This window comes from Rhodnius prolixus, unplaced genomic scaffold (assembly GCF_049639745.1).
Source record: "Rhodnius prolixus isolate KJV_2025 unplaced genomic scaffold, Rpr scaffold_13, whole genome shotgun sequence".
NCBI classification, from domain to species: Eukaryota; Metazoa; Arthropoda; class Insecta; order Hemiptera; family Reduviidae; genus Rhodnius; species Rhodnius prolixus.
In genome coordinates, this window is record NW_027411583.1 from 1,886,124 (window position 1) to 1,908,713 (window position 22,590).

Below are 22,590 nucleotides of genomic sequence, written 5' to 3' on the forward strand. Positions count from 1 at the left end.
TAAAAAGTTTTACGATTCATTGACTTTTGAATAACACATGTGTTCACTGTATAACCTCCCTCACTCAGTCAGTTAGTGTTGGGCGAGACGTAAGCTACATCGGAGACGAAGTGTCTTTACTGATAAATCTACCTGTCGGATAAAAGCCAGAAACAGGTCAGTAATACAACAAACATGCATGCTACGTCGGGTAAATCTAAGATATTAATGAAAGGTTGATTTTTTTTTTTTTTTTTAAGAATCTATGTTTACTATCATGCATTTTCTGTACTTTTATTTTAAACAAAGGATGAATTCAATCATAGTTAAAAACGTTTCCGCTGTAATAAGAAATTAATTAATTGATAACGAGTTATTTATGTTACCCCATTTTTTAATTTAATATTAACTGATTGAAAAGTGTTAATATTAAAAGATTAAAATTTTGATAATGAAATTTAAATGATCTACAGAGTTTTTAATAAACTATTTTTTTACCACGTTATTCTGTGTTTTCTTCTGTAGACCCATTCGTCCCTTTCCCCAGTATCTATCTAAAGTTATTGTTTTCGACAACTCTTATATTATCCAGAAGCTCGTCCTGAGTTTAGGTGATTCGCATCTATTCTTTTTATAAATAAAATTATGGTGTTACTTCAAACATGATAAAGTATACTTTAAGTAAAAAAGCTTACTCAATTAAAATCTCCATTAATGGCTTCTTAACTTCTAAAAGTATTTCTTGAATGTTGGTTTTATAATTAGGCCCTATTATTTTGTAGTATTTCGTGCCATACATTACAATAGACTTTTTAAGGGGCAACTGATTTGTGTACTTTTTTGACGTTCAATCAACTTTTAAACTGTAAGATTTTGTTAAGGAGATATCATAAGTAAATGCAATACTGTGTTGTTTTCTTAATTTATTTACTTATTGATGCATTAGATTAATGAGAAGTTTTTTTTGGTCTTAAGTTTTTAGCAAACAGCCAAGAGAAGTTATTTATTTTAGATAATACTTTGATTTTTAAATGCTAAAAATTTACATTGGAGTTTACGAAAATTGAAGTGTTATATTAATCATATAACCGGGTTAATGACTGAATGAATGTTTAAAAGTGCATTCCCATGCTATATACACTGGGCCAAAAAAGTCTGTGAACACTAACCTAAATTTTATTACTTTTATTATTATCTTATTAGAAACTTCTTTTATTTTCAAATGAAATATACTATTCGATAGAGAGAAACCAGAGTTTTTCATTTTATATTCAATCTTTTATTTTTGTTCAGCAGGAATATCACAATTAAATGTTTAACAAAACAACACCCCAAACGAATGCAAAAAAAGTCTGTGAACACTTTGCAGAAATAAATCATTGTTACACATTGTACGTGAATTATAAATTTTAAAAACTTGTAGGACCTCCTATGTTCCTAATCACTTCCAACAAACGAGCTTTCATCGATCCTAATAATTTTGTGGTCGTCAATGTTGGAATTTTATCCCACTCTTCTAAAATAGCGTTTTTTAGTTGTTCACGGTTTCTTATTCCTCGTTTATTTATTTCGCGGCTGATTTCATCCCACAAATGTTCTATTGGGTTAAGGTCTGGCATTTGTGGAGGGGTGTTTAGGCGCCAGAGTGTATTATTTAAAAGCCATTCCCGAGTTTTTGGTGCGGTATGTTTCGGGTCATTGTCTTGTTGGAAGACAAACGTTCCCTCCAACCCTAATTTTTTTGAATTTTCTTTTAAATTGCGTCTTAATATATCCACATACACATATTGGTCCATCATACCATTAATTAGATCTAACTTGCCCACTCCTTTAGCACTCATGCACCCCACACCAGAATGTTGCCTCCCCCATGCTTAAAAGTAGGCTTCATATTTTTCATTTTCATAGCTTCATTTCTTTTTTGCCACACTTTTTGTCGTCAATCAGACCCACATACATTGAATTTCGACTCATCTGAAAAGATTACGGTTTCCCAGAAACTAGAAGGCTTAGAAACATATTCTTTCGCGAAATCCAATCGGCGGTTACTATTTATTTTATTGATTAAAGGTTTTTTCCTCGGGACTCGACCGCAATAATCGTATTCATGTAATTTATTTCTAATTGTATGTGGTGTTACGCTTACACATAACCACTTGATAATTCTTGACTGATTTTTTGAGCGCTTGTCCTGGGTTCTTCTCGAACAGACTTCAGAATTTGCCGTTTATGAAAGGAATTAAGTTTTGGTGGCCGTCCACTGCGTGGCCTACTAATCACATTTCCGTACTTTTTAATTATATTATGCACCGTTGAAGGGTTTTTTTGAACTATCTTCCCTATTTCTCGAATACTTTTTCTTTCATTTCGCAACGTCACAATAAGTTCTCGAATTGGTCTGGGAACTTCCATATTAGTGGTTAAATATGTACTAATTAGATTATTTATTCACAAAACTGACTGTAGTGGTTTCTACAATACAATAGAGAACTTTGAAACTTTATTCAATCGTTTTTCTGTTTGTTATCTTAATGTTTTTACATATTTATACAGCTGTTCACAGACTTTTTTTGCATTCGTTTGGGGTGTTGTTTTGTTAAACATTTAATTGTGATATTCCTGCTGAACAAAAATAAAAGATTGAATATAAAATGAAAAACTCTGGTTTCTCTCTATCGAATAGTATATTTCATTTGAAAATAAAAGAAGTTTCTAATAAGATAATAATAAAAGTAATAAAATTTAGGTTAGTGTTCACAGACTTTTTTGGCCCAGTGTATGTGTTACGGTAAATGTACACTCTTGGGAAATGTACACTTTTACCGTAAAATGTGTACATTTCCTAAAAAGTTAGGTATATGTGAACTGAATATAATGTATATGTACATTTCCCGGCAAATGTGTACTCTTGCCTTCACGTTTTGGTAAATGTATACTCTTACCTTCATGTTTTAAGAAAAGTTGGAATACAAATAAATTAAAAATGTTGCAGTAAAAAAATATTTATTTAAATAAACATAATACAAAAGGCTTTAATAACGAAAATTATTTTAATAAAAAATGTAAATGACAAACAAAACATACTTTTCTTTGCATATTATATACATATGTCGTAGGTTATGATCCCAATATTCATAAATACAATTTTCGTCCAATCGTCTAGTTTTTCAGGACCAATACGATGGGAAGCAAACAAATAATAATAATAACATACTTTTCTTTATTATAACTGTGCAAATATTTATCGGGAGTATAACAAAATTTTGTATAACAAAATTTTGTTAAATATTTGCCAGGGGTAAAAGTTTATAAGTTTTTTGAAAATTCCCCTTATTGTAGGGTACATAAACATAATAACATTAACATTATAGATAGAGCACTTGCACGAAATATGTAACGTGAAATAGCAGCGCCTACTGAACTAGCCGAAACGGTAGTTCGCGTACCACTACAAGTGCGCATGCGCACCACATTACTAGCACTTGCGATTTCGTATTCTCTACTTTTACTTTTTAATTTTTTTTTTAATGTAGTACAGCGTTTTCCAACCTTTTTTGGCTCGCGTACCATTTGGTAGTATATCATGCTAAGTTGTACCACTTAGTAAAAATGATTGTCTATTTCGTGAACTTTGTTATTCCGAGTGTGCTATTTTATAATCTTTATTTGTATAGAGATACAATGTATCTGTAATAAAGGAGTTCAAGTTCATGTTCACCTTAAAAACTTTGTAAAGTGTAAGATCTTAGCTTTAAAATTTTTAAAATTGCGTACTTATTTTTCTTTTCAAAATTAATTGTTAATTTACAAAATTCTTCTTTAGGATTATTATATTTGTGCCCAAATCTTCTAAATTAATTTCTTTTAAGCATTCAACTACCTGTAAGTACCAATTAAATTTTTATTGTGCTTGGATAGAGCTTACTCATATTACAATCAGTCTCTTTAAACAGATTTTTCGTAGTTATCATTTAAGTTCTGTCACATGATAATTCTATTAAATTTTCTTTATCTTTTATTGATAATGATGTAGCTTTTCCTAAATTTTCTTTTTAGAAGGGGTTTGAAATCCAATTATCATTTGTATTTTCGGGTTTTGGAAAATACTCCATGAAAGACAATTTTAATCCTGTTAAATGCGCTATAATATTTTCTCGTATATCTTGAAACAGACCAACCTTATACATATTAACAACTTTACTGTATATTATTAATTAAAATAATTTCTATGTATTATAGGAAAAAACGTTTCTATGATATTTTTATGCTTTAATTTTTTTTATAAAATTTTTATGTCCGCCATTATTGATTATTTTTCGCGTACCACAGGTTGGGAAACGATGTTCTAGTAAAACCTATCAACAAATTCTGAGGGGCAATTTCGTTACAAAAAATGTTAGTCCCAGCTTTCGAAAACCGACAGTATTCAAATCGATTAGTAAGATTAATGATAGTTGAATACATGTAAGTTATTACGTTTCATAGTTGGAGATTAAAGTTAAAATTAATATTTTCCTCTAAAACTTAATATAATTTGTAAATGTTGTTTGCTACCATTATATTAGACTGTTTTAGAAGGTCATGTCTCAAGTTTATTGATTATTTTAGTGTCTAAATAGCATTAAAATAGGAAAACCTATTTATTTATCAGTAAGTATAAGATGGTTTTCAATATTGTGTTTAATTTTTTCCTTCAGTTACCTACGCGGGCTCGAAGTTACCATGTTGTCCTTGATTGCAGCACGCCCGCTCGAAGGTTAAGTAATTCCCATCCGTTTCTGCATTCCATTTAATTAAGGGAAGTGTGATGGCAGTACCACGCTTTCTTATGGAGCTGTTACTGTTAGAGAGCCTTATCTATTATTTAATACATTCGAAGTATTACTACTTAAACGTACAACTACTGTAAAGTTCATTTAACTTATTTTGTATGTACTCATTTTTCTTTAAATTTTATTTTAACCTATCATTTATTATTTAATTTATATGTTTTGGACTGATTTTGATTTATTATAAACACTTCTAAGTTAAATACCTGTACGGTAAAGCAACACTTTCTTCACGTAATTTAATTTTTTTCCGCTTTTCTGTGGAGAAGAAAAGTTTCAATTTTTGATAAAAGTGAGTACATACAAAATAAGTTGAATGAGTGTAAAGTAGTTGTACGTTTAAGTAGTAATACTTCGAATGTATTACATAATAGATGAGGCTCTCTAAATAACAATAGGAAGGTTTAGATAAATATTTCCTTTAGTCGTATCAGTTTGTAGCTTTTAAATTACTGGAAGCTGGAATATACTTTTTTTCTCAGTCTTGCACTTGTAAGGAATGTGATTTAATGCAGTTTAATGAGCAGGTATTTTACCGAAAATTATTCGCCTATATTTTCAGGCGAAGCTTAACGTCCAGCTACAGCTTAGTCGTCGTGTTCGGGGGCAGAAGCACATACGTTACTACCAAAAACGGTTTCTGACAAATCAAAAATAGTCTTAAACAAGATTCGAAGTGGGAACGTCCTATATTGGAAGCAACGCTCATGACCACTAGAGCAACATCCATTAAGTTTAATTAATGGTCGACCATGTGTCGCTAGTGGACTTTCATCAAAAGGTAACTTGCAAGTGAATTTTATATAAACTACTACTACAACTACTACTACTAACTACTACTACTACTGAGTGTAAGGTAGTGCTGTATAAGTGAATACAAGGTCGTATATTATCATGAGAGTCGCCGTGCATGGTTAAGTATGAAAAAATCATTAGAGTCGCCAGCATGGTTAAAAGTGAATGCAAGTTCGTATATGTGTCATGAGAGTCGCCAGCATGGTTAAATGGTAGTGTAAGGGAGTACCGTATAAGTCATGTGAGTAGCCAGCATGATTAAATGTGTAGAAGTCGTGAGAGTCGTTGGCATGATTAAATATGAGGAAGTCATGAGGGTCGTTAGCATGGTTAGATATGAGTGCAAGGTCGTATATATATATGTCATGAGAGTCGTTGGCATGATTAAATATGAGGAAGTCATGAGGGTCGTTAGCATGGTTAAATATGAGTGCAAAGTCGTAATATATATGTCATGAGAGTCGTTGGCATGGTTAAATGTGTGGAAGTCGTGAGAGTCGTTGACATTGTTAAATGTGTGGAAGTCATGAGAGTCGTTGGCCTGGTTAAAAGTTTGGAAGTCATGAGAGTGGTTAGCATGGTTAAATGTTTGAAAGTCATGAGAGTCGTCAGCATGGTTAAATGTGTGGAAGTCATGGGAGTGGTTAGCATGGATAAAAGTTTGGAAGTCATGAGAGTGGTTGGCATGGTTAGATATGAGTGCAAGGTCGTATATATGTCATGAGAGTCGTCAGCATGGTTAAATGTGTGGAAGTCATGAGAGTGGTTGGCATGGTTAAATGTTTGGAAGTCATGAGAGTGGTTGGCATGGTTAAATGTTTGGAAGTCATGAGAGTCTTAAGCATGGTAAAACAGGGCATGGGAGCGATCTAGCGGCAGTTTGCTGAATGTTTGGCGGTTGGCATGGTGATGTGACGCGTTGTTATGGAAACATGGCCTCCAGAGGGTATATAAGAAAGTTCGTCGCGGGGGTGGGGCCGGGTGGGGAGAATAGTTGCTTTCCGACCGTCGAAGCGACAACATCTTCATAACCATTACACTACCATCATGATTCTTTGTGTGAGAGGTAGTGACAAGATATGGATAATTTTTGGAGTGACGAGCGAGAGCGATATACCCCCCTGCATCACTCAAGTCGTACTGAAGAAAATTTGTTTATGTTTACGTATATATACTACAGCTGTGCAATCTGGTGGTCATTTTTAGAACTACTAACTGTCAAAGTTGTTTACATATGTAAACAACTGTCAAACTTGCCTGTTTAGTGGCGCCTACCTGGCGGATTTTTTTAGAACTAATTTTTTTATTAGCTTTTTTGATGTTTTGCTCACTCTTACGCATTTTTTTAGAACTAATTTTTAATTTTTTATCTTTTTCGATATTTTGCGTTCTCTGCCGGATTTTTCTTGAACTAATTTTTTATTTTTGATGTTTTTTGTTCCAATTTTTTCCTTCTTTTAGTTTTTATTATTTTTTAGCACTTCTTTTTGCTTTTTTAATAATTTTTATTGTTTTATTTGTACAATAATAGAATATAAATATTAAGTCTATGTAAAAAGAAATTGGTATTCAAATAAATAGACTTAATAGAATAGAATAAGAATAATCGAGATTTGGAATAATATTTCAGTTATTAGTTGTAATTAATTTTTGCAATCACTGATTCTTGTAACTTTTCTTTAAAAAGATCTCTTAAACCTATCATTTGGTTATTTACTTTTTTCGTCCATTTTAAAGACCCATGACAGTAATAATTTTGTGAAATCAGTGTTAAGTAGTTCTACATGGGTCCAGCGTGCCATCAGCAAGGATGAATGTGAATTTTAAAGGTAGTCCTGTATAAGTCCATAATGTCAGTGGCATTGTTAAATGTGGGTGGGTGTAAGGTGGTCCAGTATAAGTCTAGAGAGTCACTTGCATGGCTAAAGGTGAGTGTAAGGTAGTTCTATATATTATTTAGATCTGGTGAGTTACTGTGGTGGTTATAAGTTGCATGTTTTCTTTGTAGAATTATAATTTTAAATTAAGTTTTGATAATTTATAAAAAAAAATCTGTTAAAATGTTTGTAAAAAAGTGTATAAATAATTTTAAAATGATAAAAATCAATTCTTACTATTAATATTGTATTTATTTTCCCTTTATATCTCTTAATTAATTAGAATAAATTGAAATAAAACAAAAAAGTTAAAAATATTCCATGATTTTGATGAAGAAAATGCGAAAAAATAGAAAGGAAAAACGAAATTACCACCAGGGGTCTAGTGAGTGGTGAGTAATAAAAAAGAAAACCTTAAAAAAAGTCAAAAATGTCTGCCAGGGTCTTGAGAGTGTGTAAGGTCAATAAGGTAAAACAGGGCAGCGGGAGCGATCTAGTGACAGTTTACTGAAGTATTTGATGATATGATGATGGTATGTTATTTTATTGAGGAAATAAATAAAACAAATTATTTGGATTTAAATTTTATTAATAAAAACAATTTTAATACAAATTGAAAAAAAATCATTTACAATAATTATCTCAGTTATCTCTTGTGTCTTCACCTGTAGAAATCCAGTTTGTAATGTAATCCTCGCAATGTTTCAGTTTACAACGTCCTACCTAAGACATACTCCTACCTAGGCATAATAATAAATAATTTTAACCAATTTTACTTCTGATGTAAAAATAGTATCTTTAATAGTTACATACACAATCAGGAAATAATAAATGAGATTTCAGTAAATTTTCAAAGATTTTCTGTAGAAATTTGTCAGTCGTATAAATTTCGACAGATTTTTCTGTCACCCATAAAATCGTTAAGAATTGTAGTAATGTCTTTTTTTAAATTATAAATACGAATATGAATGTGTGCAATACGCAGTTCGGTAACGAAAAAGTAAAAATAATAATTTTTTTAACAAATAATTTAACCTTTTAATTATGCAATTAAAAGTCTATTCTAACCACTTATGATATATAAATAATTCACATTATCCGTAAAATAATTTAACCACAAAGCCCTAAGATGACAGGAAAACAATGAAATTATATAAACACATGATCTTTTCTAAAAGTCTAAGTTATTAAATAACGTAGTTTGAATTACGACAAATCATTGGGCTCGCTAGGTATTAAACAATACCAGTATTAATATTAACTAACCACCGATAATTTAAATTATTCTTTACTTTATCAACTATATTACCGAGAAATAATATGCAGTAATCATCTACTTACTGTTATCTGCAGGGCGTTATAAGTGTAACACTGAATGCAATGACGACGAAGCCATCCAACCATCCACATTAGAATTTAGAATGTCCAAAGAACGCTGAGAGATTAAAAAAAAAAATTATTAAAAAAAAGTTTTCATTAAAATTTACTACATCTTTTTAATAAAAAAAAAAAATGAACTATTTATATCAATTATGCAAAGTTTGCACATTTTTCTTGCATCAATTTATTGTTTAAATCTTCTTATAACTTGAATTGTTTACGTAAACATCGTAAAAACTTACGATGAACAAAGTGTTCAAAATTTCGTATTTAAATAACCAATAAAATTGGTACGGCCACACTTAAATGAGTACCGTCTATTTGAAAAGAAATAACACAGTTGAAAAAACAAAAAATATAACCCTTCAAACTGAAACGAGACATTATTAGCCAACAGTTCCCTAAAACTGTCTACACTTGGTCAAATAATAAATCATGAAAATAAGATGTTAATAGACGTCAATGCTATCTACCTTCAACTGCTAGAACTAATAAGAATTAATTATTGAAACTAGTTCCATTAGTTGCCGACAGATCGCATAAGCATTCACTTTTGGATTTTATCACTTTTCTTCGTAGTAAAAATTTATTCTTTACTTTATCAACTATGTTACCGAGAAATAATATGCTGAAAAACTATTATCATCTACTTACTGTTATCTGCAGGGCGTTATAAGTGTAACACTGAATGCAATGACGACGAAGCCATCCAACCATCCACATTAGAATTTAGAATGTCCAAAGAACGCTGAGAGATTAAAAAAAAAAATTATTAAAAAAAAGTTTTCATTAAAATTTACTACATCTTTTTAATAAAAAAAAAAAATGAACTATTTATATCAATTATGCAAAGTTTGCACATTTTTCTTGCATCAATTTATTGTTTAAATCTTCTTATAACTTGAATTGTTTACGTAAACATCGTAAAAACTTACGATGAACAAAGTTTTCAAAATTTCTTATTTAAATAACCAATAAAACTGGTGTGGCCATACTTAAATGAGTACCATCTATTTGAAAAGAAATAACACGGTTAAAAAAACAAAAAATATAACTCTTCAAACTGAAACGAGACATTATTAGCCAACAGTTCCCTAAAACTGTCTACACTTGTCAAATAATAAATAAATAATGAAAATTAGGTTAAGAGACGTCAATGCTATCTAGCGTTAACTGCTAGAACTAATAAGAGTTAATTATTGAAACTAGTTCCATTAGTTGCCGACAGATCGCATAAGCATTCACATTTGGACTTTATTTTATTACTTTCTTTTGCAGCAAAATTTGTTTCAATTTATTTTTTTTATTTTCAGCAATTGCAATTCAATTTTTTAACACCGTTCTTATTGTAGGCTACTACGTTTTATTTAGATACTTATATTAATTTTAACTTTCACAATTTTTTTTTTTATATTTGGAAATACTGAAATAATAATTTCGACTTTCTTCTATAGTTATATCTACCCGATTTCATGAAATTCTTTAAATGATTAGAAAAGAGAACAGATTCCTAATATTTCTATAATATGTATTAATCTTTCTCTTATTACAAATAGCAAGTGCATACACACATAAATAAAACTTACGGTTTTCATGAGTAGCGTAAGAGCTAGACAATAAATCCAGTGTAGGCCTGCAATCAGCTGCAAATATTTACTTCATATGATTAAGTAAATCCGTTGTGGAAACATACAGATATAACAGAGTACAGTGTGATCTTGAAAATACCTAAGAGATCTAAATGTTTGATCCGGCATTTTGGTACAATAAATTTATCTGCATTTATAGAAAACAGGCTAGCTTTATTCCTACAACAAAATGAAAACACCATAGCACGAATTAAACAAATATTTTAAATGGTTAATAAACTAAAGACTATCAATTCTTATTTAACAAAAGGAAAATAATGACTCTGGGATTGAATCTCTTACTAGACCTACTTCTGAGCTATGTTGCCATATCTTCCTCTGTTAATCTGTGAAACTTGAAGCGCCAACGCATTTAATTTGGTTAGAATTTCTTGAATTTACTTATCACTTGACGACTATGAATTTACTTGGTACACAAAGGTACTAGGCCTCATTTCTGCAATCCTCTTCGCCATCAATGCCACTTTTAGGACGTTCATAAGAGCAAATTACACTTTCAATTGAGAATGGAAGATTTTTCAGCCACAATGTTTTTAATACTTTTTCAGTAACGTTTACCACCTGCTGAACCTTGTATTTTTCTCAAGAGCTGACTTGGTTCAAAATCTCCTAGTTCTAAATCCTTTATCAATTTGTACATTATTTCTCTCCATGAAAATATTCAAAAGTTTGTCTTTGGCAGCCGTGTACCCAAATCCTAAATATTTTCTAAGTCGTTTGGTTTCATTTGGGAGACCAAATAATTATATTTAGTTTGCTCTTGTTTTATTCTCGCGACAGAAATTTTTTTCTCTATTTCGTTGAACCATATTCTGGCTCATTCTTTTGTGGGTCCGCCATTGATGTTTTTTTTTTACCTGTTTAGTATCTGATCCTGATATCATCTTTAAGTCCAGTTCACCAATTATTACACTATAATACCTACTTGCGTCTCATCTAAACCTGTAACGTCGAGAGTCACCAAACTGAGGGTCAGGTAGGTTTTATAACCATCTCACGTTTATATTGACAGTGTGGCCAACACAACAAACACTTAGTTATAATGTATTATATACTGATAACTTGAGTTCCACAGATTTTTAAAATACAAGTAAAGTTAAAATGACTTAGTTCCTAAGGTAACGTAGTTGCAATGTAGTTTATAAGTAAATAAAAAAAAATTTTTTTTTGGCTCTAAGTCTAAACTACGAAATTAAATGTCGTAAGGGAAACGACTAGCAATCTTACTTCATTATAAATTTCTCATATTAACTATTAAATAAATAGCCTAGACTGGGAATAGATCCCAGTAACACAATACTTCTTAGATTTTCAAGCTTCGCCTCCGGCTATTGTAGTGCCTGTTATATTATGTATGTGTATTGTAACAGTCAAGTGATTCCACGTAATAAATTTTATTATACTTCGCTGTTATCTTAACCTGTAGATATACGATAAGATATAGTTCAAGATTTTTATTTTGCCTTTTTTTTAATGTCAACAAAACTGATTGTTAGCTGGTCTAAAAGATAGTACTTTCTTAGATTACATTTTGATTTTAATTACTAACATGTCTGTAAGTAGTAATATTTTAAATTCTTTATCAAATTCTTAATTTCCAGTCAAATTAATTTTCTCTCTTTGATATTCTAGTATATTTTCATTGGACCTGTTGTCCATTCTTTGAAAAAGGAAGAAATAACAATTCTTGAAGAAGCTACAGTAACTGTTTCGAATGGCAAAGTAAGAAGTTTTTTGTTGCAATGAACTACCATATTTTGACGGCTCAAAAACCAGTTCAAATGTCCCGTTGAGAATGAAAGTGGCGTAAGTCCATTTTTTATTGAAATCAAGGTAACGACAGCTTTATGTTCTACAACTGTTTTGTTTAGAGTGACAATGCAGTAAGTTCTTAATGCACTTATTGGCCATCAGGAGAAGCACACTTAAAAGCTCATAATGTTGAGAATGACAGTTGCGTAAGTCCACCAGATTGTTTGTTTCTTTATGACTGTTTTCTTGGTGAAGTTTATTGTCGTGTGGTGTTAATTAGTAAATTGTTATATGGTTTTAGTTAAATAAAAATTAAAAATTAGCCTTAGTGTTGGTGTTAGTTTTTGTTTTTTTTTGTACAACTGCAATATATTTCTTCAATAAGTGAAGCTGATACATACAACATGATAATATATAAGTACATGAATAGCTGAGGGGAGAATTCACCCATTCCCAAAGAGGAATTCACTGTTGTGCACTGGCACTTACTTCATTTAGAAGATCGCATGGCCACCTGCGCCTCAGCCGTCTTGGAGTATTTCCAGGCAATGCAGTAAGCTGGGATACTAGTGAATCCACTGTGAGGATGTTAAGATGTGAGGTGATTGATGTGTGGAATTTAATGGGATCTTACAGCTTTTGAAACATAAGGGAAAGGAAATCTTAAACGGGAAAGTAGAGTTAGGGACATAGTAAGTAGCATTTGCGATTCAACGGAGTGTTTTTGAGTGGAAGGATTGGATTTTGTAGATATTGGAAGCTTTGGCTGAGCCCCAAAGTTCCATGCCGTGAGTCCAGGCAGGTTTCAGTATCATAGTGTAGATAAGTCATTTATTCTGTAGTGATAGTTTACATCGCTTGTCGAGAAGTCAAGAGAGAAGTTTGAATCGCCTGTTCAGTTTATTGGGAGAGAGATGACTGTTGATTGAAGAGAATTGGTAGGATATTGGTAGTAGGTATTATCAGGGTGATCAGTTCTGTGGATAGTGTAGTCGGTTATGTTGAAATAAGATCTGCTAGTAAAATGAGTCGCTGTGATGGAGTCTTCTGCATTTTGAAGCATTGGTTTATGAAATAAAACCTTTAAAATTGGTTTTAAATGCTGTTTTGTTTAACCTTACGCCAGATATGTTGAGAATGACAATGAAGTAAGTCACATTTTTGCATTTTCTAAAATAATTTTAAATCCAATTGCATTCTAAATATGCAACAAAAAATTTGATTCTATGTAATAATAAAAACAAAAATAATAAAGCTATATTTATTATCTGCATTTTTTTACAGAGCAAAACACAAAACCCGTTTTATCTCAAAAATGCTCAAAATGGACTTACGCCACTTTCATTCTCACCGGGACAAATAATACTAATAATCCATTTAAATAATTAATTAGAGATAATTGAAAGAGGAGTAAATTCTTTCATTATTTTCAAAATTAAAGAAGAATTTACCAATTCTCAAAACTGTTTCCTTCAGCATCGTTATTTAGTAAATAATTTTTTATTTAGGAAATTAAAACACTTCTAAGCTGGATATGATGAGTTTGATTTGAATAAGAAAGCTTTACGCCCTCGTATTTCGGTACCTGTCGGCGTTATTGGCGCCAATCATTCAGCTAGCTATTTATTTTTACTTAGACTAGTAAATATGAAGAACATTACACTTTTCATGAAGCAAGATATCCGAGTACACTAAGTGTCTAACCTGAAAAATTAATTTTGGTCGTTTGGTTGCTGGCAATGTAGATTTCTCTTTTCCAGCTTCAGTATATGAGCCCATCTCATATAATGCCTCGAACTTTTCAAGCTTCTACTTTTTTCTTTATCTTACTAAACTTAGTAGTGTTATTTCTTATTTTTAAACGAGACAAGATATAACGGAAATTAATTCTTCCTTTATATCTACTATTGACAATTGATTTTATTGGTTGACGCTAAAACCATTCAGGCGCCACGGTAGCCGAGCGGTTAGAGGCGAGACCTGCGAAGCTAATATGTATTGTGGAACTGGGTTCGATTCCCGGTCTTTAGGCCTTGGATTTTATTTAATGGTTAATAAGAGAAATTTACAGTAATATTTGCTAGTCACCACCGTCCACGACACCTAATTGGTAGTTGGACGTTAAGCCCCGCCTGAAAAAATAGGCGATTACTTTACTTACTTTACTTTTACTTTAAAACCATTTCCTCAGAACTCGAAAACAGTGAACAGTTTCCATTTAAAGAATCTAAAGATGGAAACTAGGAGGTACGAGTGTTTTATTTTGTAACAAAAATTACTTTAATTTTGAGTATTATTTACCATTTAAATTGATTAAAAACTTTTTTTTTCTAGATTATTTCTGTAAATTCAGAGAGTAATATAGAAGAGATAAGCTCAGATTCAAAAGTTATAAGGCTTAAAAAGGGGCAGTTTTTGTGCCCTGGCCTTATAGACCTGCATATACATGCTCCACAATATCCGAACCTAGGTATTGGTATGGACAAACCATTACTCCAATGGCTCAGCACTTATACTATACCACTTGAAAAGAAGTACAGCGACGTCTGTTTTGCTGAAAAAGTGTACAATTACATCGTTGTAAGTGTTTCAATACAAATCGCAGTTTGGATTATTAACTGAATACTTAATTTATGTTCCTCATATCTTAGAGTACAACTCTTAAATGCGGGACAACAACCGCCTGTTATTATGGAACAATACACAGAATAAGTACTGAAAAACTGGCTCAAATAGCTTCAAATTTAGGACAAAGAGCACTTATTGGAAAAGTGAATATGGATCAGAATTCAATCTTAGATTATGTGGAAACTACAACCGAATCACTAAAAGAAACAGAAGAATTTATACATAGTATAAAAAAGTTAAATGTAAATTATATAATAATCAAATATCAGAATATGTTTTTTTAAAATATTATATAATAATATGGATAATTTTCTTTTTTAGGATCCATTAATTGAAGCAGTAATCACTCCAAGATTTGCTATTACATGTAATATGAATCTTTTAAAAGGATTAGGGGCATTAGCTTCAAAACATAAATTATACATACAGGTAAATAAAACTAATATTATTAAATGAAATTTTCTTTGTATTTGGATTATCTTAGTGGATTATCTGTAAAATGGTAAAACCGGAGTACACAGATAGTAAACACAGAGTTATAATGATTAGACATTCAAGAGTGCCACGTACAATTTTATCTTATGCAATTAAAATATTGCAAAAACATTAAAGTATAAAAGCCGAAACGAACATAGATATTTATTGCCGCCTATAAATTTAAAAGTGCTCTGTGATTCCCTTATTAAAGTCGTTAATTAGTTTAGAAACAAACTTTATTTTTGTTTAATTTTGAAAAATATTTTTAAGAGGGCATTTTTGGGACATTTCTAGAAGACCTAATTCTTCTTTCGACAAAGTTTCTATCTCTGAAGTTTATCTATTTTAGCTAGACCCTCCTATATGTTGCCCAATGTATTATGCAATACTACAAAGATAACATTTGTCTTACTAAGATTACTGTAACAAATAACCATCCTTATTTTGCTCAGAGGAAACCTTTTGCATTCAATTCTATTATTAAATAATTTCAATTTGATGCAAATTTCATTTACACAGACACATATATCTGAAAACAAGGAAGAAGTTGAAGTTGTTTCAAAATTATTCCCAGAGTGTAAAAGCTATTCAGATGTATACAATCAGGCAAATCTACTAACTACAAAAGTAAATAAATCCATTTTCATTTTTCACTTATTTAAAAATAGATTACTTTCTGCTTGATGCTCACTTTTCACGATTTTTTATGTATTTGTAGACAATTCTAGGACATGGAGTACATCTAACCGGAGAAGAACAAACTTTACTTTCTAAAAAAGGTGTAGGGATAGCTCATTGTCCTAATAGTAATACAATGTTACGAAGTGGCGCATGCGATGTAAGAACTTTATGGGAAAATGGTATCAACGTCGGTCTTGGAACAGGTTTTTATTTTTAATATTAAAAGTGCTTATCTGTTTTTTAATATTCTTTGATCAGTGCCCAAGAGAGTTAGTTGCAATTCCTACTATGGCAGTGTGCAAAAATTATATTACGAATGGTTTTATGTACATATTTATGCGATAAATCCTTAATCGCTTCATAAGATACCAAATTGAGGATTCAGGATGGAAAAAAATGAAACTGATCGTAATAATCAGCGTTCACTAACAGATTTCTTTTGTTTTATTTTTTCAGTTTCTTTATTAATTGTGTTGTAATTGAAAATACGTCTCCATGAACACATTCTGTGCCAGGTCGTTAATGCGTCTGCTCTGTTGCCTAGAAAAAGTAACATTAATTGTAGTTTCAATTGTGATCTAGGCCGGCTTCAGTCGGGCCCACTGTCTGCAATTGTGAGATCAATTTCCAAGGAGAAAGATCCATTTGATGGTGTTGAATTAACTAAATCTTTATGTACAGCAATGGAATAAGATCTTTTACTCAAAGTAATATACTCAGTGCAACGGAAAAGACGCAGATAGATATTTTAGAAAATATCTTGTTATTGGAGATAACACTTACGTTTTATTAATTGAATATAAGCAATAATGCTGAAGCAGAGGAAAAATAATTTTGAAAATTAAACTACAATTTTTTTTAAGCAAAAAAAATTATTTCATTACCTGCGTAAATTACCTTGTCATATTGTACGATAATTGAGATTACATAATATTCGTTTATGTGAAGCACGTGAATAATTCTTGCGTCCTTAGGTCTAGGTTAGACACAGAGCGTAATAACATTTTCGCTTTGAAACCTTCGCTATATTTGAGATTTTTTAAACTTAATTCATTGGAGGTCCAATTAAGTTTAATCTATCAATTTAAGACATTTAAAAAAGCTTAGCTATATTCAAGTGCAGGTTGCTGAAATTATTACTGAGTGCATGATGCTTAATTGATTCAGATTCTTAGAACACTTTTTCAAAAACGAAAATATTTTTTTAAAACACATTAAATGAAAATTGCCAGTTCAATCTAATAAAACATTAATGTTACTTTACTCTGAATAGATGTGTCTGGTGGCTGTAATCCAAGTATAATGGACGCCATGAGATCTGCTTTGGCCACGTCTCGGCATATATCTTTTCACAAGGAAAATTGTACTACTCTAAATTTTCACGAAGTATTCTACATGGCTACATTAGGTGGTGCAAAAGGTATTTTTTCATTTTATTTTATTTTTTTCATATTTTAATAAATATTAATGACTATGTTATCAAACTCATTATTTTCTTGTTAAGCTCTAAGAAAGGACCATTTGATTGGTAATTTTATGGAAGGAAAGGAGTTTGATGCTTTGATAGTGGACATGGAGATTGGAAATTCACTGTGCGGTAGCCTACCTGAACATACACTTTTAGAGCTTGTTCAAAAATTTATATTCTGCGGCGATGATCGTAATATTAAAAGAGTTTATGTAAACGGTAAATTACTGATCTCTAAACCATAATAAATGTCTTACTCAATTTGTACATAACTTTTCACTGATAATTACCCTACCTTCGTTTAAAATGTTTTTAATTAAAAAAATTTATTGGGTGTACCTAACATATTTGGATGTTATATATCTGCAGTGATAAACTATTAAAGGATGGATATAAACATAGCATGCAGACAAATTATAGAAAGTCTTACTTAACCTAAGATACCCACCGCCTATACCTTGTGCTCACTTTTCTTGTCCTGAATTCATTGCTGCCTTGTATTCAATCTACTCGTAATTCTCTTCTGAAGATCGCCTTTCTTAATTCACTGCCCCCACATTTTCTTGGATCTTTTTCGAAGACTAAATCCTCCCACTTGATTTCATTACTATCTGCGTTCGTCAATTTTAATAATAAGTATACTAAACAAAAATTAATTAGTATATTAAGTAAAGGAGAAAGAAAAAATAAGTATTTTCTTCAAAAAGATGGGCAAAATAGCTCAGTGTAGAAGATGGTTGGCAATTTAAGGTATCACCTGGAAATTCATATGATAATTTATATTTTGCATGCTTTATGCACGATGTTATGATCAAAAAACGTTTATTATTCGGATGTAAAACAATTCTTAATGCTTACACTGAATTCTCTTATTACCATTTGCAATTTGACATGATCTGTCTAGTAATAAATTACAAATAAAAGCTAAATATAAAACAAAAGTTACACTGATTTTATTATGTCAACTTTTATTTTTTCAAAAACTTTTCCACTAGATTAGAATATTGTCCAAAAAGTAAAATTATATATAAAGTAACGATTTCTTTAATTTCCATCAATACTACATATGGTATCAATGATAATATCAATTTCCAGATGTGTACAGGAATGAAATAATTAGGATTTATTTCAAATTAATGTAACTTTCTTATCAACTAAACATTGGGCTTATAATTATATTGCAAAACAACTACACTGAATTAAATTCATAATGAATACTGCTATTAATCTTTGGTCAACAGGCCCTTGGAAAAAAGCTTGGTAATGTAAAAAAAAGTATTGTTAGTTACCGCTACATTTAACTTAAAAATAGTAGGTCTTTCTTGTTTTTTAACTTTAAGGTCGTTAAACGCATAGACCGTGCGCATTAAACTTTTGAGGTCAATGGTGCTCATAGTCTTTATCGGGGCCTCCGAACATTTTCTCTCGTAACAGACAACACTGTCCATTGACAGACATTTAGCTATGGGAGATCCTAGGTAAAAAAGCATTCAAGATCAGGCACGACTAAATCCAGGGCACTCCGGGTGGGATTCTAATCCAATGATCACCCAAATCCTTATTCAGGTTGTTGAAAAATAACTGCATTTGATTAAACCTGGGTAAACAATTAGAAGATAAGTCAAATACTAATTATGATTTGCTTTCACTTGAGAAGATATCACTGCGACACTTCACTTTTCTTGAGAGAACCAGTTCCCAACAATTCGGATGCGAACATTCACAATAACGCCAACTACGCAACCAGTTTAAGCTACTAGCTTATTTTTGCGATTTTGAGGCAACTGCTTATGAAGTTATAAGTTTAGCTGCCTCGGAATGAACAGTAAAAAATCAACCAAGCACTTTGCAAATATTCCGGACAACTGCGACAATTCTTAACTGAATTATTAAAGCGTATGTTAAAGTATCAAGTATACATATATTAAAAGCCAATAGTTGGGCTACATGATAGTGGAGTTAAAGACAAGTACCACAAAGAAAGGTTAACGTATGTATTTGTTCGAAATAAGTCTTTGCTTTGGATTTTATTTTATGGGATCAGTTAATAAGAGATAACAGTAGGAGGTCAATGTCTAGACACATCGTCAGAGATCTAGGGTACCCTAGCTTAACAGCATGACTAATATAGATGAACCCCAACATTAACGCAGTGCACTTGAGAGCAACGGGAGCCTGCAGAGTTCGATGATGATGTAACGGTCGGGTATAAAAGAACACTCAAGCAAAAACTAGCCCATAATCTACATTCACTCATAATTTACACAAATACATGTTATAAGCGAAATATTCTACAGACTTGATATTTAATAAAATTACAAGAGATCTTTAAGGTAACTGTGGTCTTAGTTTAGCAATTATCTCATAAAAATGAGATCTCACTAAATATGAGACATATCAGAAATTTATAGTAAATTATGTTAAAACTGCCCTCGATCATGAAATCTGATAGATGGAAATCCTCCTGAATAAATAGGAGCTAACTACTACAGACTTCCGAATTTATCAAAAATTAATTTAATCATTTACAAAACTATAAATTCCTAACGGGAATGTCCAAGTTCTGTAATATTTTAAACTGTATTTTGTTTAGAATAATTAATTATACATCAACAATTTAAACAAATAATAATTAAAACTGATTTTACTACCCCAGCATGCTTCTCTTTTCTCTTCACTAGTTATGGACTTCCACTTACCTTCAAGGTTTTATTCATTACCTAATTCTATAGATAATGGAGAACTACTAATATTCTGACGCAAATTAACTCAAAATAGAAATAAATTACTTGAACCAGAAGAACGTTCTTAATAGTACGAATGTCGTGAGAGAGAGCCTGCTACTAGACGGTTTGGTTTAGTGGATATGAGTGGAGACTTGAAAGTGAAAGAACTCGTTTGATGTTGCTGTTAGGAAAATAATAATAGTAAATTATGTGCCTTGCCCCCGTCCATATCCATCGAAGTTGGTAGTCGACAATAAGATAAGCCCCACCTGTAAAAAAAAAAAAAACTACTTTAATTTCACTGTAGATTAACCTTGCAAATTCGAAATTTGAATTAATGAATTTTCATTTGAATAGCAGAAAAAAGTGGGTAATGTTTATATCATACATACTCCTAACAGACATGTAGTTAAAAAATGTGTATTTACCTTTCATTCTTATTAACAAGCCCTTGATGTTTTTAATTTTACCAAATAAATTAATTTTACACTTTAATTCTAACGATCTCCACGTTTTATTAATGAAAACCACGGACGACACTGTACTGAACTGTCGAAAGTTGAAACCTATCGATGGAGAAGGAAGGTTAAGGAAAGGTTCACTTAGTTAGATAACCTGCTTAAAATTCAATATGGGTATATTAAAGTAATAATTTTAGGAAATGAACTTATTTTATTAATTTTTGTCTCTCAAACAGTTTTGAACGAAATTTGTTTTAATTAGGTTTGGTGCCAAACTTGGTCTTGTGGGAGGAGCTTTGTATGCTTCAGCTCACTATGGAATTTGGAAAGATAGTAAAAGAACGGAGCAAATCTATCAAGAAATGTATCATTTCGTAGCTCCTTATATTAAAGAAGTACCAGTTGAGGTAAATTCGTATCCAACTGTTATTTTATATTTTAATTTTTATGTATATATAAGTTCATTTCAGTTTTTTTGTTAATTTAAAGCGTTCTTTTCTTGAGATTAATTAATCTGTTGAAAACGGAATTAATTAATTTATAGTTTGAAGAAAACTTGTTTTAAAAAGATTCTGTTAAAGAGTACGAAACAAAATTCCAATTTCGAGCGTTAATTAAACTCAGTTTTTCAAACCATTCTTGTGCATTAACTTTAAGACATTCAGAAATTTAATTCGATAATGAATTTTGTTGTAGGTACCAGAATTGCCTAAAGCATCAGAAATTACTTCAGCTTCTAGAGACTATTGGAACCATGGTGTGGTTGCGACAGCTAAGTTTTTGGCAAATCTACCTGACACCACTTACAGTTTAGCTGAAAAAGGGGTAACTTATGTAATGGATCAATTTAGTGACCCAAGTGGCGAACAGAAACAATAATTGCTACCAACGAAATGTTATAAATAAATATTCATAGTTGTAAATAAAAATTAATTGTTCGTTGTATCTTATTTTTTGTGTTACTTCTTTAAGATTTATTAAGGAGCTGAAGTTGTAAATGAATATCTTTTTAGAAAAACTAATTCTAATAAACTAATATTACTTGAAAAAATAGTTCAAATTGAAGCATGCCCTATGCACAATAATGGCTGTGGGAATCAAAATTACTAAAGAAGATTCATAGATGTAATTATGACACAAGTCGAACAGAGAGCAGTCAGTGTGATTTCAAGAGATTCATTGTCTTTGATAGAAGATTAATCTGTCCTGCAAACGTTCTACATTTTGCTGAAAATCCAGAGGTAAAATACAAACAAATTTGAAACTATGCACAAAGATGTGAAATAAAATTGAAGAACTCGGACATCGTGAGCAGAGACAGACTGCTCCCTTTTTACTTTGTCAAGAACGAAGTACGAAACTTAACCCGACACATTACCCTGAAATTGAGGCATGTGTAGACATTACCTTTTAATTGACCGACGCACACTCTTAAAACGAGGTGAAGTAACGATCTAGACACATCTTCACTAAGATTGCTACTAACTTTCGCATGTCCCTCATAGGTCGAAGTTAATAAGCCAGCAGATTTCTCGAAATTGTGCAACATATAGCCTTGGGAGCGCCGTAGTAAATCGGCATTACGCAAAATCTTAATTCAAGAACTCATACATACCACTAAAGAACATTCGAATGCAAGTTTAGCAAATAATTCAAAGTTAGAAAATAAGAGTAACAGGGGTCGTGAAAGTGTATCTCGACTTTTTCTTCTCAATTCTGATACTAACGACTTCACATCAAGAGATTGTCCTCATTCACGCCACTCAAGCCTCTGCTTACATATTAGTACTTACGTACTGAATGCATATCATCTTCGGTTAAGGTGTATGTCGATAGAAATGTAAATCAGTAAGTTGCTTTGCTCAAATGCTTTAATTTTCCAGGCGCA

General features: G+C 31.3%; 2 protein-coding genes and 2 long non-coding RNA genes across 10 annotated transcripts; 3 read left to right on the plus strand and 1 right to left on the minus strand.

The window, feature by feature from the left end:
* The first annotated feature begins 18 nt into the window (after positions 1 to 18).
* LOC141447914 (uncharacterized) lies at positions 19 to 11,485 on the plus strand. 2 transcript variants are annotated; one of them, XR_012454675.1, is made up of 3 exons: positions 19 to 156; positions 5,371 to 5,589; positions 11,375 to 11,485. It is a non-coding gene; the product is annotated as an uncharacterized lncRNA (long non-coding RNA). The 2 variants fall into 2 exon arrangements; XR_012454674.1 differs by lacking the exon at positions 11,375 to 11,485 and adding an exon at positions 7,817 to 8,022.
* LOC141447911 (uncharacterized) lies at positions 8,061 to 20,809 on the minus strand. 2 transcript variants are annotated; one of them, XR_012454667.1, is made up of 6 exons: positions 20,670 to 20,809; positions 17,964 to 20,510; positions 10,447 to 10,668; positions 9,515 to 9,608; positions 8,822 to 8,915; positions 8,061 to 8,220 (listed from the first exon to the last, which is right to left on the minus strand). It is a non-coding gene; the product is annotated as an uncharacterized lncRNA (long non-coding RNA). The 2 variants fall into 2 exon arrangements; XR_012454668.1 differs by lacking the exons at positions 17,964 to 20,510; positions 20,670 to 20,809 and adding an exon at positions 10,801 to 11,604.
* On the plus strand, positions 11,829 to 17,787 carry DhpD (guanine deaminase). 4 transcript variants are annotated; one of them, XM_074115827.1, is made up of 9 exons: positions 11,829 to 12,064; positions 12,142 to 12,231; positions 14,596 to 14,841; positions 14,913 to 15,131; positions 15,211 to 15,318; positions 15,886 to 15,993; positions 16,085 to 16,250; positions 17,321 to 17,467; positions 17,552 to 17,787. In XM_074115827.1, exons 1-9 carry the CDS (start codon positions 12,059 to 12,061, stop codon positions 17,758 to 17,760), a joined length of 1,299 nt encoding a protein of 432 aa, XP_073971928.1. In that variant the 5' UTR covers positions 11,829 to 12,058; the 3' UTR covers positions 17,761 to 17,787. The 4 variants fall into 4 exon arrangements, with proteins under 4 accessions (XP_073971928.1, XP_073971929.1, XP_073971931.1 ...); XM_074115828.1 differs by having other exon boundaries at positions 11,833 to 12,064; positions 12,142 to 12,467; XM_074115830.1 differs by having other exon boundaries at positions 11,833 to 12,064; positions 12,142 to 12,342.
* Positions 18,637 to 21,652, plus strand: LOC141447907 (MICOS complex subunit MIC13 homolog QIL1-like). 2 transcript variants are annotated; one of them, XM_074115844.1, is made up of 3 exons: positions 18,637 to 18,775; positions 20,965 to 21,109; positions 21,399 to 21,652. In XM_074115844.1, the coding sequence occupies exons 1-3, from the start codon at positions 18,726 to 18,728 to the stop codon at positions 21,579 to 21,581; spliced, it is 378 nt and encodes a 125-aa protein (XP_073971945.1). In that variant the 5' UTR covers positions 18,637 to 18,725; the 3' UTR covers positions 21,582 to 21,652. The 2 variants fall into 2 exon arrangements, with proteins under 2 accessions (XP_073971945.1, XP_073971946.1); XM_074115845.1 differs by lacking the exon at positions 18,637 to 18,775 and adding an exon at positions 20,746 to 20,886.
* The last annotated feature ends 938 nt before the right edge of the window (positions 21,653 to 22,590 follow it).